Consider the following 16541-nt stretch of genomic DNA (forward strand, 5'->3'; position numbering starts at 1 on the left):
GCACAGGGCAGCAAGGACATCCTCCATGCTGCCTCTCTCACCCTGTGGAGAAGGGTACACAGAAAGAAGAAACTCCAGAGACAGATGAGAGGTAAGTTCTAGGTAGGATCCTAAAGCACCTCCAACATGTGCAGCTCCTCAGTCTCCCTACACGCTCCCACCATCTGAGCCATTAAAACAGAGCGGAACCTCGGGTAATTCTAGTATTTGCTAGAACCTTCCCATTAACACAGTGACACTGGAGGGGCCTCAGGTGGGAGGAGTTATTCCACAAACAAAGGGGACAGACAGATAAGGGACTACCCAACGGGATGTGGGACATGCTGAGCTGCTCCTGCTGGGCCCTTGTACCTTTTGTGATAGATGCACAGGCAGGGCAGCCTGGCTATCGTGTCCCCCTGAAGCAGCTCCTCCAGGCAGATCACACACTCACCCGCATCTTTAGTCAGCACATCATCTGCAAGGGGGACAGGAAGGGCAAGGGGGTTAGTCACTGGTGGGTGGGTGGCACAAAGCAAGCACAGGTCTAGCAACTGCTGGATAACTCAAACTGCCAGGCTCTGTGGGGGCATAAACTCAAGAGGAACTTTGACACCAATACCCTCATATGGAGATAAGACATGTATATACATGTTAAATATCTGAAGACAAAAAGGACTTAATTCCACTTTGGAGTGGAATTAATCAAAGGTCCAGGAGGACCAAAAGAATCAAAAAAGGCTTGCAGAAGGCTAGATGTAGCAAAGGTAGCATAAGGCAGGCTGTTCCCTTAATACCACTTCCCCTAAACACACACTTATGCCAGGGCTGATTTCTGGCTTGGAAAAACTCAGCACTGGGGAGGGTGCTTAAGGCAAGAGTGAGTGGAGGAAGAGGTACTCAAGCAAACACCCGTCTAAGAACGCTGTATAACCCACACTACCCAAAGGTGAAAAGAGACCATGTCCACCAACATGATGCATGGAAAACCACAGAGTACACCATACAATGGATACTCCCTCAAGAAAAGGAAGAGCTGATACATGCCACAATGTGGATGAACCTTTGAAAATAAGCCAGACGCAAAAGCCACGCATAGAAATGTCCAGAATAGATAAAAGTTAGGCCGGGGCAGGGAAATGGGGAGTCAGTGCTTAATGGGTAAGGGGTTTTCTTTCTTCGCCCCCCTTAAAATTTTTTTTATTTAATTGTGGTAAGAACACTTATTGAGGATCTGCCCATTTAATAAGTGTTTTCCTTGTAATAATTTTTAATGTGTAACAGTATTGTTAACTATAAGTACAAAGTTGTACAGCCAATCTCTAGAACTTACTTATCTTGTAGAACTGCAGCTTTGTGCTCACTGCACAGCAACTCCCCACTTCTCCCTCCTCCAGCCTTGGCAACCAGTCTACCTACCCTCCAGCTCCATGAGTTTGACTACTTCACAGACCTCCTAAGTGGAATCATGCTAGAGGGGTTTTTTCCCAGGGTGATCAAATGTTTGGAACCAGATAGAGATAGTGGCTGCACAACACTGTATGTCTTAAATGCCACTAAACTGTACATTTCAAATGGCTAATCTTACCGAGAATTTCACCTCGATTTTAAATAAAATAGGAAAAAAAGGAAAAAAAAGACCACACTTGCCCTCTTCCCCTTCCAAGGAGAATAAGCAGAAGGCAGTTCCTGAACACGAGGGGAGAGCAGTAGAACTGGGAATGAGAAAGCCAGGAGAACTTGCGAGCACCGTGACCGGCTCCGGGTCTTTGCTTACATTTCTGTAACATTCTATACACTGGAGACTCAGAATTGTCTGAGCCATGGTCTCAGGATACAAGAAGCTCAGTGTAGCCAGGGAGGCTGAACAAGACAACACAGTGTGCACCATGGTGGTTCCTAGATAACCTTTGGTGCACAGAGGCCCAGGTATAAGGGGTATAGAAGAAGTTACCCCCTCAGGGTAGGGGCTGTCCAGGAGGGTTTTGGAGGCCATGATAAAGTGAGCTGACAGGCAAAGGTTTGGGAGGAGTGTGGAGATTCCATGCAAAGGGAATGGTGTTGTACCTAGGAACTGCAGGAAGTCTGCTAAGGCAGGTGCAAACAGATTGTGGGGTTGCAGGGGGAGGTGAGACCAAATCCCCTAGGACAGACTTGCCAGCCTGTACCCTACTATAAGCTTAACCAAGAAGCACTGGAGGTACACCTTGATCACATCTCTGGAAGTTCCTGGAGAATAGACTGGAGAAATTGATGATGGAGAGCCCATTCTGGAGACCATCCAAGGCTGATGCACATGTTGGCAAGACTGGGCAAAGAGGGAGTGTTTGTCATTAAGAGAGGAACTCCAGGGCCAGGCATTGGCACAGAAGCGATGAACTGAGTCAGATGGGAGGTGTCAATCCATTAGGCATCTCCATAGGGACATGCTAATGGAGACCTGCTGGAGTCCAGATGTGGGGTGCAGAATACAGAAGGCAAAGACAGATGTGGGTTAAGGTTAATATTTGAAGGGCAGGTGAAAGAGGCAATGTGAGGTTACCCAAAAGTTCCCCAAACACCTCACAGACAAAGCCTGCAAGGGAGAGCTTGCAGCAGGATCACTTCTCAACACTCAAAAGATTTTGTTTATAAGCCGTGTCAGTGATACACACTGACATTCCATGTGCATGTTTTCCTGAGCCTCATCATCTTACAAGCTAGGCAAGGCACACAGTATTGTTCCCATTTTGTGAACAAGGACACTGAAGCCCAGAGAAATCCCACATCTTCATTGTGAAGGGTCATGCTAGAACTGGGACTCTGCTCAGGTAGCCTCCCCTATTGCTGTTTGTGTCCTCTAGTTACTCTGGTGGAAAGGGAAACACCAGGGATCCATAAAATCACAGTTCTTCATTCCCAGAAGAATCTAATGATTCAAAGCCCCCATGAGAAGCCTGAGGAAAAGGTACAAAATAGAACTGACTTGATACTTAAGTCCCTGTGCACAAGAGTTGTGAGAGAAGTCACTTGGCTTCCCGGCTACTAGGACAACCTATGGTCATTTTCTCTGTTGACATCTGGCTAACCTAAGGGCCCACCAGAAAGGGCAATGTGAACAGAGAATGGAGTAGGTTAAAAGCCTAGCTTCCAGAGGGTGGAAGCATCTGCAGACATTTTTGGCTCTTTCTTCCCTCCTGTGTCTTGGGCATCTCAACCCTGACATGGGTGAATGAATTACACCCCCCTATCCCTTCACATGCTTGTAGACTTCTCTAGGTCCCAAATAGCTCCCCACATGGGCTGTGGTCATTTTCCCTCTGCATGTGCCCATGTGGCCCCTAGAGGCAACAGATATTGGGGCAGAGAAGGAGAGAGAAGGGGGAAGGGTGATTCAAGTTCGTATTCTAGGTTGAAAGGCCGATGTCCTCAAGGGCTCAGACTTTAGCACCTGTAGATTCGATGCCTCCTTTTCCTGGCCATTTCACAAAGCAGTTTTATATACCTTACCAGCCAGCCTGGGTGGGTCTGTCACACTGGTGGGAAGAAGTACAGTGTGCAGCTGCCCTGCCAAGCTTTGGCACACGGCAGGGAGCACATTTCACTGGGACTAGGTTACAAAAGGCCACCTGGAGGTTCCTGAGGGCGGGGAGGAGTGAGAGGCTTGGAATCTGACTGCATGGGAAAGCCAGCAGTGCCCACACCTAGCCCAGTGCCTAGGGAGCAGCATTCTTCCACGGTAGAAGGTAGGAGGAGCACAGACCTGCAAGAGGTCTGTGTGGGCTAAGACTTCCTGTCCCAATCCCTGAGCCTCTGGGAATCAGTAGCCCCCAGATGTCCCTGGGATTGCAGCAGGGACTAGAAAGGGCTGAAGCAGAAGCCTGGAGTTCAACCGGTTCCTACAAGACTTCCATGTTCATCTGACAGGAGCCTGCAGCCCACAGCCACACGCTGAGACCCCACTGCAAAAGGACTCAATGCCAAGGACTTGGCATGCCTAGGATCCAGGAGAAGGGGCTCAACAAATGCTGGATGATGAGAACACGAGAGCAAAGCTGAGCTTTCTGCCTTCAGGTTCTGCCTTTTTCTTACTATCTCTCAGACTGTTCTCAACCTTCTTGATACCATGTATAAAGCAACCAATGTCACTGGCCTGGCTAGGGGTGGTGCTGGATGGTGCCAGTGCCACCAGACCAGTGAACCAACTCAGAATAGAGGACAGAGCTCTGTGCAGCCCAAATGGGAGATGTGATGCCTGTGGCGGGTGGAGGTGATGGTGTACTCTGCTCTCCCTGCGATTGGGGCAGCACTCTGGCAGCTGTGTTTGTCAAGGAAAAGAAGTCAAGGAAGAGGGTCAGAAGGAGAAGAAGGAAAAGGGCCCTCATTTCTTTGGGCCAGCTACATGCTAGGAACTCCACAAGCAAATCTTAGGGAATCCTAAAGACCTGGGGTGGGGTCTTGGATAAGTTCATATAGTTGCTAAGTGGCTGTGACTCTCACAGAGAGATCTCTGGCAACACGTTCCCCAAGGGACCCTCAGAGCTGCTGGTGGCACAGGAGTTGGGGGAAAGGCTGGTGTGCAGTTCTGAGGCAACAGCTGAGAGCAGGAACATGTACACATGTTTTCCCTTATGCCTTTTGACAGTGACAAGCGAAGTGGGAGCCAGAGGGAGAACACCTAGCAAATGATGCAGGGCACAGGCTCTGTCCCTGGCCTCATTTCCAGTTTAGGTACAGAACACTGAGTGGTCTTGCATCCCCTTCAGTGCAGAGCTGCTGGCCCAGTCTGCTGGGGGACAGGACAGGGCAGCAATACCAATGTCAGGCCTTGCTGGCACCTTCCATGGAAAATCTGGAGTGCTCTACCCTCCAGGCAAAGGGGAGATTTTATTTATTTTTGGTGACTTTGGGGATTGAGCCCAGGGACACCCTAGCAATAAGCCATATCCCCAGCACTTCTTTTTTATTTTGAGACTAGGTCTTGTTAAGTTGCCCAGGGTATCCTTAAACTTGTGGTCCTTCTGCCTTGCCTCCGGAATAGCTGAGATTACAGGTGTGTGCCACCACGCCTAGCCCAAAGGGGAAATCTGAAGCAGCAGTGTGCCCTACCCAGCAGCACCCCATCCTAACACCTCAGGACTGTGAGGTGCAATCTAGCCATTCTGGTGAGTTAGGCTGTAATGAGGATAACCCAGAGGTGAGCTGGCTGAAGGGTAGGCCTGGGCACTTCATCTTCACAGAGTTTGCCCCACTTCCACACAGTGCTGTCCCCACTGGCACCAAGTCCCTGCAGGCCTCCCTCCCTCCCACTCCTCTTGCACCCAGGGGTGGCCAATCTGGCTGGCAAGATGATCAGAAATGGCTGGCAACCCTTGGATGGGCTCCCCCCCCCCGGAGGAAGAACATCAGGACAGACACCTGTCTTCTGGCTAGCATCTAACAAAAACTCTGGGCAGAGCCCTGCACAGGGCTGGGCCAACTCCCTGGCCAGGATCGGGCTTCCCTAGTCCCAAGATAAGGTAGGTTGCTTCCACTGCAACCACAGGGTCTCTGATGGCAGGAGACACACGAAAAACAAGCACCTATTTATGCAGGTCTGCCAGCTCAGGGTAGAAGAAAGCAGGAGGTGTTCTGCTTTTAGGAGAGTCACATTCCCTCTCCTTTACAAAAAGCTTTAAGACATTTAGCATTTCCAGAGAGGAGAGTCAATGAGCTGGGCATGGGCCTGTGCCCTGAACAGAGCTGGCGAAAGTCTCCAGAGCTGGTGAAAGCCTCCAGACTGTGCCGGCCACCACACTCTCCTTGACTCTGCTGCAAACCCCCTTCCCATGGAATTCCTCAGTGCCAAGGAGCTCTAACTGGCCTTAGAACAGCACCCCTAAGTTTTCAGTTGACCCCATGGAATGGTGATTCTCCTCTGTTAGAGGCTAAACTCAGATCCCCACCTCAGGGTTTGCTCTGCTACCTGAGCAATTTGAAGGGCAAAATTTGTGTGCATATTTTTCAAAGCAAATTCCTCTATTCTGAGAACCACAGAGATGTTGCAAAGGGAGAGAAATGAAAAGGCCCATCAGAGCTGACCACATTTACACACAGCCCAGTGCCCAGCTCCTTCCTCTTTACTGCATAGCATCCTTACCTGCCAGGCGTCCTGTGGATCTAACAGTGCTTTGGGGCCTGCATCCTCCCCTACCTCTGTGTTCATCAGCCTCCCCAGCCAGGTGTGTGCCCTGGGAATACCAGGTGCTGGTCTTCGCATCTTCTCTTGAACACTGGTTAAACCAGTTAAACTAGTCTTGCCTTTCCTAAGCTTAAAAAAATTCTGGCAGGCAGCTACTGGAGGTATTTGGAACCCTCTGCTCACGCCAGCCCTCATAATAAGAAAAATACTACTTCTATCTGCCTCATTTAGGAGGTTTCTACTTTTCTCTTTGGTGGTTAACTAAATTGCATCTTACATAACCATCATAAATTTTCTAAAAATTTCCCCAATTGGTGCCAGCAACTTTGGAAGGCAAATGTGTGGGGGTGTAGATGGGAAGACTCCAAGGGCAGTGACCAGGAGTTTCAGTAACTCTTCATGAGAAAACAGAACTTCTCCACCATCTAAGAAAGCCTCACCTTGCCTCCTTTCCAGAAAGATTCAAAGAGTTCACACCTTTGGGATTCCAAATCTCTTAATTTTGGCGGGGGGTAAAAGATAAGGTAATACAAAGCACATGAGGTTGAGGTGATGAGGAATTGTGGTAGAACATGTTACTGGCATGTTCCTGCCCTGAAGATTTGGTCTGTGGCTCCTTTCTACACACACACCCAGGTGGCAAAGGCTGTCCTCCCAGTTGAAAGTTTAAGCAGCTTCAGAAGACAAAGACTGAATATGAGGAATCCATGCCACCAAAGTCTCCTTTTCACATTACTCATGTACACAGAGGGGCTGGGACATTGATTCTGAAGCAGCTTCATCACTTTCAGACAACTCCACTCACAGAAAAGGAAGGGACTGGCCTGTGGTATCTCTGCCTCTGGTGGTAAAAGACTGACTTTTAAAACATTTTATACAGGTTTCACTATGTTGCCCAGGCTGGCTTCAAACTTCTGATCCTCCTGACTCAGCCTCATGAGTAGCTGGGAATATAGGCGTGCCCATCACACTCATCAAGGACTGACTTTTGCAAAAGAACCTCAAGTTTATTTCATTTTTTAATTTTTATTTTGATATTGGGGATTGAACTCAGGTACTTTACCACTGAGCTCACCCCAGCCCTTTTAAAAATTTATTTTGAGACAGGGTCTCTCTAAGTTGCTGAAGCTAGGCTCAAACAAGAAATCGACCTGCCTCAGTCTCCCGAGTTGCTGGGATTACAGGTGTGTGCAAGAGCCTCAAGTTTAAAGACTCTAAATTACACACACACACACACACACACACACACACACACACACACACAAAAGGTGGCATCTCAAATATGAGAAGAGGGGAAAGTGAGAAACAGAATAAAAACAGTACTGTTATACCTCCAGATGGCCAACCTGGCCCTCCTCAAAGGGACCCTGCCCTAGGTTGCTGGTGGGAGATGGACCAGCAGCCCCACTAACATGAGGAATTCCTGGGGACACTTGAGGGTGTTAGGGCAGTTCTCCGGGAGAGGAGCTGAAGACCCTTTCCTTCCCTATTTTCTGGCATGGTGGTGTGGGATCACTCCTAACTCAGGGTGGTCCCAAGAGCATTCTGTCCTCCTCAGCTTTTCCTGCAGTGCTTCCCTATAACTCCAAGGGCCAAGTTCTGTCAGGCCAAGCCCCCTGGAAGGCTTGTGTTCTTATGACAGCAAAGGCAGTGTCTTTGGAGAGGTCTCCCCAGCAACCCACAGGACAAAAAAGTCTTCATGAGTCCTCAATGCATGTGGGATGGAAGTGAATAGATCATTTGAGGCTGTGAGACACAGGGAAGACTACTCTCCCTCCATGGTCCCAGGCAGAGATGGTCAATGGGGACAAAGCCGAGTTTGAGTAAAGGAAGCCTGGAGCACACATGACAACAGATTCAGGAACATGGTGGCAGTCAGTCCCTGGGGAACAAGGAAAGGCTGTCTACTATGGAAGAAAGTGGTTTCTAGATACCAGGCAGGATATATAGGGAAAGGAAACATCAGGCGCAAAGGCAGGGCATGACCTGCCCTGTAGCTGAGGAAAGCAGGTCGACACTTCTGCCCATAGCAAGAATCTTTTGGCCATGCAAATAAGAAATTTGAGAATACAGGTCGATTATCCCTAATCTGAATATCTAAAACCTGAAGTACTCCAAAATCTGAAAAAATTTTTCCCCTTATGTTGGGAATTGAACCCAGGGTTTTATATAGGCTGGACAAGTGCTCTACCATTGAGCTAAATCCCCAGCCCCCTGAAACCTTTTGAGTGGTGACAGGACCCCCAAAAGTTTCAGATTTTAGATATTAGATTTTTTGATTAGAGATGTTCAACTGGTTGTGTCTATGTAAATGTTCCTAAATATGAAAAGCTCCCAAACTTGAAACATTTATGGTCCTAAGCATTTCAGATAAGGGACACTCAACCTGTAGTAAGAGTGTTTTCAGCAGAATGGAGCAGATCAGACTGGTCAGGTTTATTTCCCAGGATCGTTAGGCTGATGCTGTATGTGGGAAGGACATATCTGGTGTGAGGAAAGCCTCTCTAGAAAACGCTCACTGTAGGCTGGGGACAGGGACAAACAGGTCCTCAGACTCTGAGATACCCTAACTCTTCCAGCCCTCACTCTGACTTTAACTGGAGAGGCTGGGCCTGCTGCAGGCTGGCCAGCACTCATTCAGATTCACTGCCTTTGCTCACAGAGGATGCAGTTCTCTGATGAACAGGATTTGGACATCAGTTTAAAGACAGAGCCCAAGCAGCATAGGCTAAGCAGCACTATGCCATCTAACTGAAAAACTGCCAAAAGGAACCTGTGGAAGGCCTTGCCTCTTGCCCACGATCACTGCCAACTCCCTAAGCACTGACCATGTGCCAGACTCTGTGCTAGAGGGTTTTTGTGTAAAACATCTTAGGTCTGAAAATCCCATAGACAAGGGAATACGATCACCATTTTATGGACCATAAAACTGAGGCCCTACTTAGGTAAGCAACTTGTCTGAGATGATAGTGAGTTGTAGAGGAAGGTCCAAACTCAGATTGGCTGAACTCTGAATCCTCACCTACAGTATATCAGGCAGTTGTTGACACTTGTTTTGTCCCCAGAAATGCCATGTTAGGGAGACTTGGATATCACAGAATCCCCAGGCTCCATGATCCCACCTCTTGCTAAATTCACTGCTCAGTTTGAAGGCAGTTTCCAAAGTAGGAAGAGTTGGTAGAGCATTGAGGCCGTGTGATAGCACTTTAATTCATAAAGGGTGTCCACAGATTGCACCAATTGCCTCACGCTCTCTGCTATGGGAAGTTGGAAAGCTGAATCGGGTGTACACCTGAGTTGCAAAGTGATGCGATGACCAGGCTTCTAGCACCCTGTGCATACCACCAGTGCACAGGTTCCCTTTCCCAGGGATGGACATGTTCCTGCTGGGTCCCTCTGCTGGCTTTGGGAGTCAGTCTGGCTATCTTGGGGCCCGCCATGGTCAGGTATGCAAATGGGTGAAAGAATGGGTATGTCTCTCAACTGGAGTCCACAACAGAAGGGGTAGAGGGCAGGTTACTGATGGAGCCCTGAGAGCCTTCTCAGTGCCATGGACCCGGCCCTGGGCCTGCCTTTCTTGGTCCGCTCCTTTTGCCACTGAAACAACAGGTTCCTTACCACAAGGTAAGTAAAACTCTGCAGAGCTCCCCTCAATCAGAGGCACCCCCAGACCTGGCCACGTTCACTACAGCCTCAGGAGGCCAGCAAGGCAGGCCCGGCCCTTACCGTTGTATGAGAGGCGAGGTTTGCTCAGACACATTATAAAGTGCATTTCCATCTCATCAGAAGCCACAGACTTGGAGCAAATGGGGCACTTGAAACCTGAAAGAGAGGGAAACAAAATGAAATGTCATCTCCAAATCCAAAATATCCACAGTAAGTATGGACACAAGTGATGACAGCTGTGTGTAGCATCAGTGTGGACAATGATGATCTACACAGACCCTAGACTCATTTCCTTCACTGAGTCATTATGACTGTGCCTTTCTGTCACAGCCTTTGGCTCCCAGCTTTCACTAGGGCTCTTGTGTCACACACCCTTTGATGATGTTAAACCGATACCTGATTTCAGCTTAATTTTCATTAAGATTTAAGACCCTTTCTCAATGGGGTCTAGTAGACAACAGGGATAGAAGCAGCAAATAAAGACAGTTAAGAAATCTTTGAATAACAAAGAATTTAATATTTTTCTATCTCACAGCCTTCAAACCACTTGGCTGGATCACTCTTGGCATCTACATCCCTCAACCTGCTCAGACTCCTCATCCACCCAGCCAGGCGGCACCTTCATCCCTTACCCAGCACACTCTCTGTCTCCCTCGTGACTAAGGCAGCTGGTCTTCTGAGAAGGAAAGCAGTAGCGTGGTCCTCCAAAGTGCTTCCAAATGTCACCAAGCAAAACAGCTATTTCAAGGTGCCAGGTGAACAGAGGGTTTTCTCTATTTTATTCCCAGGGAAGTTTGGACCACTTATACTCCCAAAGGTTTCATTAGCGCTGTTATCACTACTAGTGAATTCTGGTCAAGAATGTTCTGAGTTGAACTCTATTAAGCAAACCTAATCCCTTGATTCTTTTTTTTTTTTTTTTTTTTTTCGTATTGGGGCTTAAACCCTGGGGCATTTTACCAGTGTCACATTTCCTTACTAAGTTGCCAAGGCTGGCTTTGAACCTGTGATCCTCCCGTCTCAGTCTCCCACGTAACTGGGACCACAGGTGTGCACCATTATGCCTGGCTCCCTTGTTCTATTTTTTTTTTTTTTTTAATACAACACAGATGAACTATTTTCAATCTTTTCCATTTTACTTTTATTGAAATGATTTTCAAATGCATCAATTCTTTTCCATGTAAATTCTATCAAAAAGATCCATTGCCATTGAAAAGTCATTTATTTATCTGCATCAATTTATACATAATGCAGCTTCACTTTGTGACTATTATTCCTACCTGCTGGTCTGGACTTCCTAATATGGCACATCTAAACTCCTATTGTGAAAATTTCACTCTTCTGTTACTTTTCACTTGAATTTTTCATCCACAGTTTTATTTGATGTTGGTAATGATTGTCTTTAGCATTTGTTATGAACAGATAAAAGGCCAAGCAGTCAAGCTGACTGTTGTTGGTTTCAGAACACAGGAGAGTTCAACCTTCCCAGGGTCCTTCCCGTGGCTACTTCCCTCATCCATGGAAAGTAGTGATGGGTGGGCGGCACTGAGCTGGAAGCACGGTGGTACAAGCATTTGCTTCAAGTCTCCAAATACTCTTTATTTTCCAGTGACAATGCTTTAAACAACACAACCAAACATAAATTCAGGGCCTGGTTAACATATGGTCAAAGTGGACACTTGACTCTATGGGATGGTCCCCAGTTCCCTAAGCCCTTCTCACAAAGATTTTCAGTATTTAAGCATCTCAGCTAAGAAGCCTTGGAAATGGTACCAACCCAGGGACTCTAGAAAATTTTTTTATTTCTGACCTCTGCACAGTTACGAAAGACTTAGGAGTAAAGAGGGTGGTATTCCATCTCCAATCTTCTGGTAGAAATGGATCTAAAATGCACCAGGCTGAATATTTTCTAACCCAGTTTAAAAACGTGCAGATCTAGTGTCACATGCACAATGGAGAGATGAGAGATGAACTTGAATCTCAGAATGAAGATGTTCTTCATTTCTAATCCGAGTCCCTCTGTGTTCTCACAGTGTTGTGTTTTGTTTTCCAACTCAAAAGACCAAGGTTTTATAATACTTTGAATGACTATGGGACATTTGCACTTTGAACTTGTTAAGTTAGCACCCTGCTTGCAGACTAAGGGCTGAGACTGTGGTAGCACAGAGGGAGATACTCTACCAGGTACTTGTGAGGTGTTCAAGTCTTACCAGGAAAAGTCTTTCAGTTCCCCACTTTCCTGATAACTCTGAACAGATGCAAAGTTACCACATATAAGCACATGCACTCCCTGCAGTTCCTCGAGTGCAGAAGAGGGGTCAATTTACAGGTAAGGTGCTGGCAAGTAGGCCACCCAAAAAGAAGGTCTACCAGGACATGTCACCAGATGTGTATATCCTGGGGGAAAAGGCTGAGACTCACAGGTTCAGAGCAACCCTCTCATTATACAGAGGAGGGACTAGGTCCCAGTGAGGCCTTAGAGTCTTGAAAGGTCACATGAGTGACATGGTAAAGTCAAGACTAGACTTCTTAGCTCTGAGTCCAAAGTTCTTCCACCAGGTAAGAAAGAACTGGCCACAGTGTTTTAAGAAAGAGGTGGGTTTTGATGCTGGGATTGTGGCTCAGTGGTAGAGCCCTTGCCTGGCATGTGCGAGGCACTGGGTTCAATCCTCAGCACCACATAAAAATAAACAAAATAAAGGTATTGTGTTCATCTACAACTTTAAAAAAAAAAAAAAAAAAAAAAAAGAAAGAAAGAAAGAGGTGGGTTTGGAGGCTGGGGATGCGGCCTGCCCACTTCCCTCCATTCATGAGGCCCTGGATTCAATTCCTGGCACTGCAAAACAGAAAAAAAGAGGTAGATTGGAGATTTGGAGATGTTGCCTCTGGAGAGGAAGAAGCTTGGTGAAAGGAGGCCTGTATTTTAACTAAAGGGAGGTCAGTGTCCCTGGGTGTTTTTGTTGTGTGTTGTTCTGGAAGCTCACAAAACAACCCTATGTGAGTGGGAAATGGGAAGATGACCCAAGTTTTCCAGCTTCAAGACCCTGGCAACTAATCTACCCCCTGTGGATCTTAGAATCCTCATCTGAAAAATGGGGAGATCACTTTACTCTTGCAATGATTAAATGAAACAAGAAACATGGAAGTACCGTGAAAAGAAGGGAACCAAATGTAGGTGGTAGCATCATCATCAAGACAGGAAATAGATGGGACAGGAACAAATGAGAGGGTTAAAGGAAGGACTGAGGAGGTCTGTAGGCTATGGTGATGTACTTGCAGGACCCTGAGCAAGGGCAGACTGGCCACAGGCCATGCAGTCTGCTGAGAGTGGCCAACACCCACATCTCTGCTGGATCCCTGTTTCCTTTGAAGTTCTAGAGCCCTGTGTGCCACCACTGGCACTTCCAATACCACCAAAATGGAAACAACAGTCTGTTAAGCCTCTAGGGCACCACCTCTTGCATATGATAATAAAGAAATAATACTCTGCATTTACTGACTTATTCGTATGGACAGTCACTATCCATAAAAGATTTACATGCCTTCTCATTTATCACAATGTAAAAGGTAGGTGCTGTTATTAACTCTATTTCACATACAAGGATATCGAGGACCAAAAGATCAAGTAAGCTGTTCAAGGTTAATGCAGCCAGAAAGAGCCAGAGCTGGGACACCAACCCTGAGTCTGCCCACAGAGCCAGCATTGCTGCGCTGCTGCTGCCTAGCACAGGAAGAGGAGTTACAGGGCAAAACGAACACAGGCAGGGCCTCAACGAACACACTTCAAACGTTCTACACTGTCCCCACACTTTTCCTGAAATATCTAAGGTTCAGAATAATCCTATCACCTGAAACAATGGTTAATTTGGTTAATTTATTTTTCTGGGAATTCTGTTAAGGTGGAAGGACAGAGTTCTGCTTTCCACTTGGCACTAAGCCTACAGTACTGGTTGAGACACTGGGTTTACAAATTACCTTTTAAGTGGAAAATAAAGGGCAAAAGGCAAGAGGGACAGAAAAATACAGAGAACTAAGGGGAAAAAAAACTAACATCCCCACCTTCTTTCCTGAAAGGTCATCCGATGATCAAGATGGATTCTACCACTCTACTGCCCCACTCTTTTCTTGTAAGTGTCCAGCCTCGATTCAGCACCAACAGCCCTATGGAATGATAAATACTGTGATATTTATGAGCTATCTGAAGGTAAAATATCCAGGAAATTTTTATTCCATTTGGAAAGAAGTCTATACCAAATGAAAAACAGTCCTGCAAACAAAGATAAACCAAAGATCTGCAGGGTAATCCAGTTCACATGACTCTGTCAAATTTTCTCAGAGACCTCAGAAGCATTTGGGAAGAGTGGATTAGAGAGGCTTTATATTTCTTCAAGAGAAAGCTCTGGGTGGGCTCTTCAGAACTCTCCCAAATTGCTCTTAGACCAGATGCTGTCCAGTATACCTGGAGGAAGAGGAACAGCAGCCAGCCCTCCAGGGGCTTTGGGTGCCTGTCCATTCTCTGTAGGGCAGTATCTGCCAGCTCACCTTAAGCCACTGTCCCCTGCATCAAACTGAGGCAAAGGTGTGAGCTTGGTTCCTGTCCTTTTCTGCCAGTGTCTCAGAATGAAGAAGTGTATGACAGCAACATAGGGAATGTGTCTGCAACGGCCCAGTTCTCTGCTGGTGGCTCTACCAAGCAAATGATGCTACAGGATTCCATCAAGAGTATTCAAGGGAGCACTTCTAATGAAGACCTCATTTCTTTCCTTTCTCTTGTCATCAGATAGGCTGTTTCTACATCCAGAAGAATGGAGGAGAGCCTGGTCCACCAGAGTCCAGCTGCTTGATCCTGTCTTTCAACAGGTATCCTGCTTACGTGGGGAAACCTTTGCTGTTCTGACATCTACCAAAGACCAAAGCTCCCAAAAGAAGACAGTGCCAGGTCAAAGGAGTGGCTCACAACATTAGGTTAAGCCCACAGGTAGGTGAACCAACAGTGATCACAGGCACACTTACACACAGTCATGTGCATTGACAAGCATCTTCCTGGGTCAGGTTAACTGGGCCTCAGACATCACAAGGGTACTTCCCATTTGCTGGTGCAATTAAGGAAGGATGGGGCAACAAGCTCAAGTTAGAAGAACTCTCCCAAGCCATTACAACACTCACCTTGTAAAATAGCTAGTTTTTGAGCTCTTGGGACCAATACACTTCTCATTATCCAAAATTGCAACGTTCTCCTTTAAGACCTGATTTCCCCCAGCAGGACCATGTGCTGGCTGCATGTTGCTCCAGTTTTCTTCCCCCCGCCCCCTTCTCCTCCCTCCCTATGCTGATGCGCTATTTTAATGGCTGCCCCAGTTCTGCCTGTCTCTGGGATCACCTAAAGGTAGAAGAATCAAAAGCAGCAACCAGGGTAAAGGAAAATGATCATCCCCACTGGGGCAGGCCTCCTGTCTGGGAGAGAGGAGTTAAGCAGACTCCTCAGTCTGGAGGGAGCTCCAAGAGCAACTCCCCAACTCTGTCCTTAAGGTCAGTTCCTTTGTCAGCTCTGATCTCCCCCTGTCACATTCTTGTGGGGTTTAATGTCAATAAAATGGAACTTGATCAAATGAATTTATTAAATAGGATTTATTACAAATAGAAGATCAGGGAGGTAACATGGGATGACTTTTATTTTTCTATGCTGTAGGTATCACATTTTTATCCACAGATACAAATACATTCTCTAAACTAAAAAACTAATGCTCAATTTATCAACTGCTGAGATGTGAGTAAGTGTCTCCTGGAGAACATTCTGAACTGAGGAAAGGCCCAGGAGTTCTGGTTTTCACCTCTTTCAACACCTCTCTTCTGGACTCAGTTTGCAGTTCTATTCTAGGACCCGGGGGCTCACCTATTTCCCCAGGAGACAAAAGAAGACATTTGAAGAGAGCTTCACTAACAGCTAAAATCAATTTGTGTGTGTTTGTGTGTGTTGTGATAGTTAATTTTATGTGTCAACTTGACTGCGTGACGGGGTGCCCAGATATTTGGCTAAACATTGTTTCTGGATGTGTCTGTAGGGCGTTTCCAGATGAGGTTGGCACTGGAAGTGGCAGACTATACAAAGCAGACTGCCCTCCCCAATGGACAGGCCTCATCCAACCTGTTGAGGGCCTAAACAGAATAAAAAAGCAAGAAAGCAAAACTTTCTTCTTGCTCTGCCTGAGTGCTTCAGCTAGGACATGAGCCTCTTCCAGCTCTTGCACCATCAGCTCTCCTGGTTCTCAGGCCTCTGAACTAGGACTGGAAATGCTTCATTACTTCTGGGGTCTCTAGTTTACAGGTGGTAGGACTGTGGGATTTCTCAGTCTCTGTAATCATGTGAGCCAATTCCTTATAACTCTCTTCACACAGAGGTTCTATTTCTCTAGAGTACCCTATCTATTAAAATGAGAAACAATAAAATTTAAAAGACTGACAATGCCACATGTTGGTGAGGATGTGGAGCAACTGGAACTTTCATATACTACTGATGCTGTGTTCAGTGACACAGCCATTTTAGGAAAAGGTCATGGAGTTCTTTATAAAATAAACATATACCCAGCCTGTGAGTCAAGCAATTTCTCAACCATATATTTACCCACCCCCAAATGAAATCATGCCTGCAAGTACACACTTACAAGAATGTTTATCACAGCTGTATTCATGACAAGTGAAAACTGGGAATAGCCGTGGATAAAGAAACCATGGTGTG

At 46.7% G+C, this 16541-nt stretch overlaps 1 protein-coding gene across 3 annotated transcripts in view; it reads right to left on the bottom strand.

Moving 5' to 3' along the window:
* Window positions 1-16541, bottom strand: part of ZNRF1 (zinc and ring finger 1) — a 96120-nt gene that overhangs the window by 3077 nt on the left and 76502 nt on the right. For all 3 annotated transcript variants that reach the window (XM_079119687.1, XM_079119686.1, XM_079119688.1), the window contains exons 2-3: window positions 9866-9961; window positions 352-457 (exon numbers count right to left, since the gene is read on the bottom strand). In XM_079119687.1, the coding sequence (XP_078975813.1) occupies window positions 352-457; window positions 9866-9961 (202 nt within the window). The remainder of the gene's footprint in view (window positions 1-351; window positions 458-9865; window positions 9962-16541) is intronic.

The sequence above is a fragment of the Sciurus vulgaris genome (assembly GCF_902686455.1).
Source record: "Sciurus vulgaris genome assembly, chromosome: 17".
In the NCBI taxonomy this organism is placed as follows: Eukaryota; Metazoa; Chordata; class Mammalia; order Rodentia; family Sciuridae; genus Sciurus; species Sciurus vulgaris.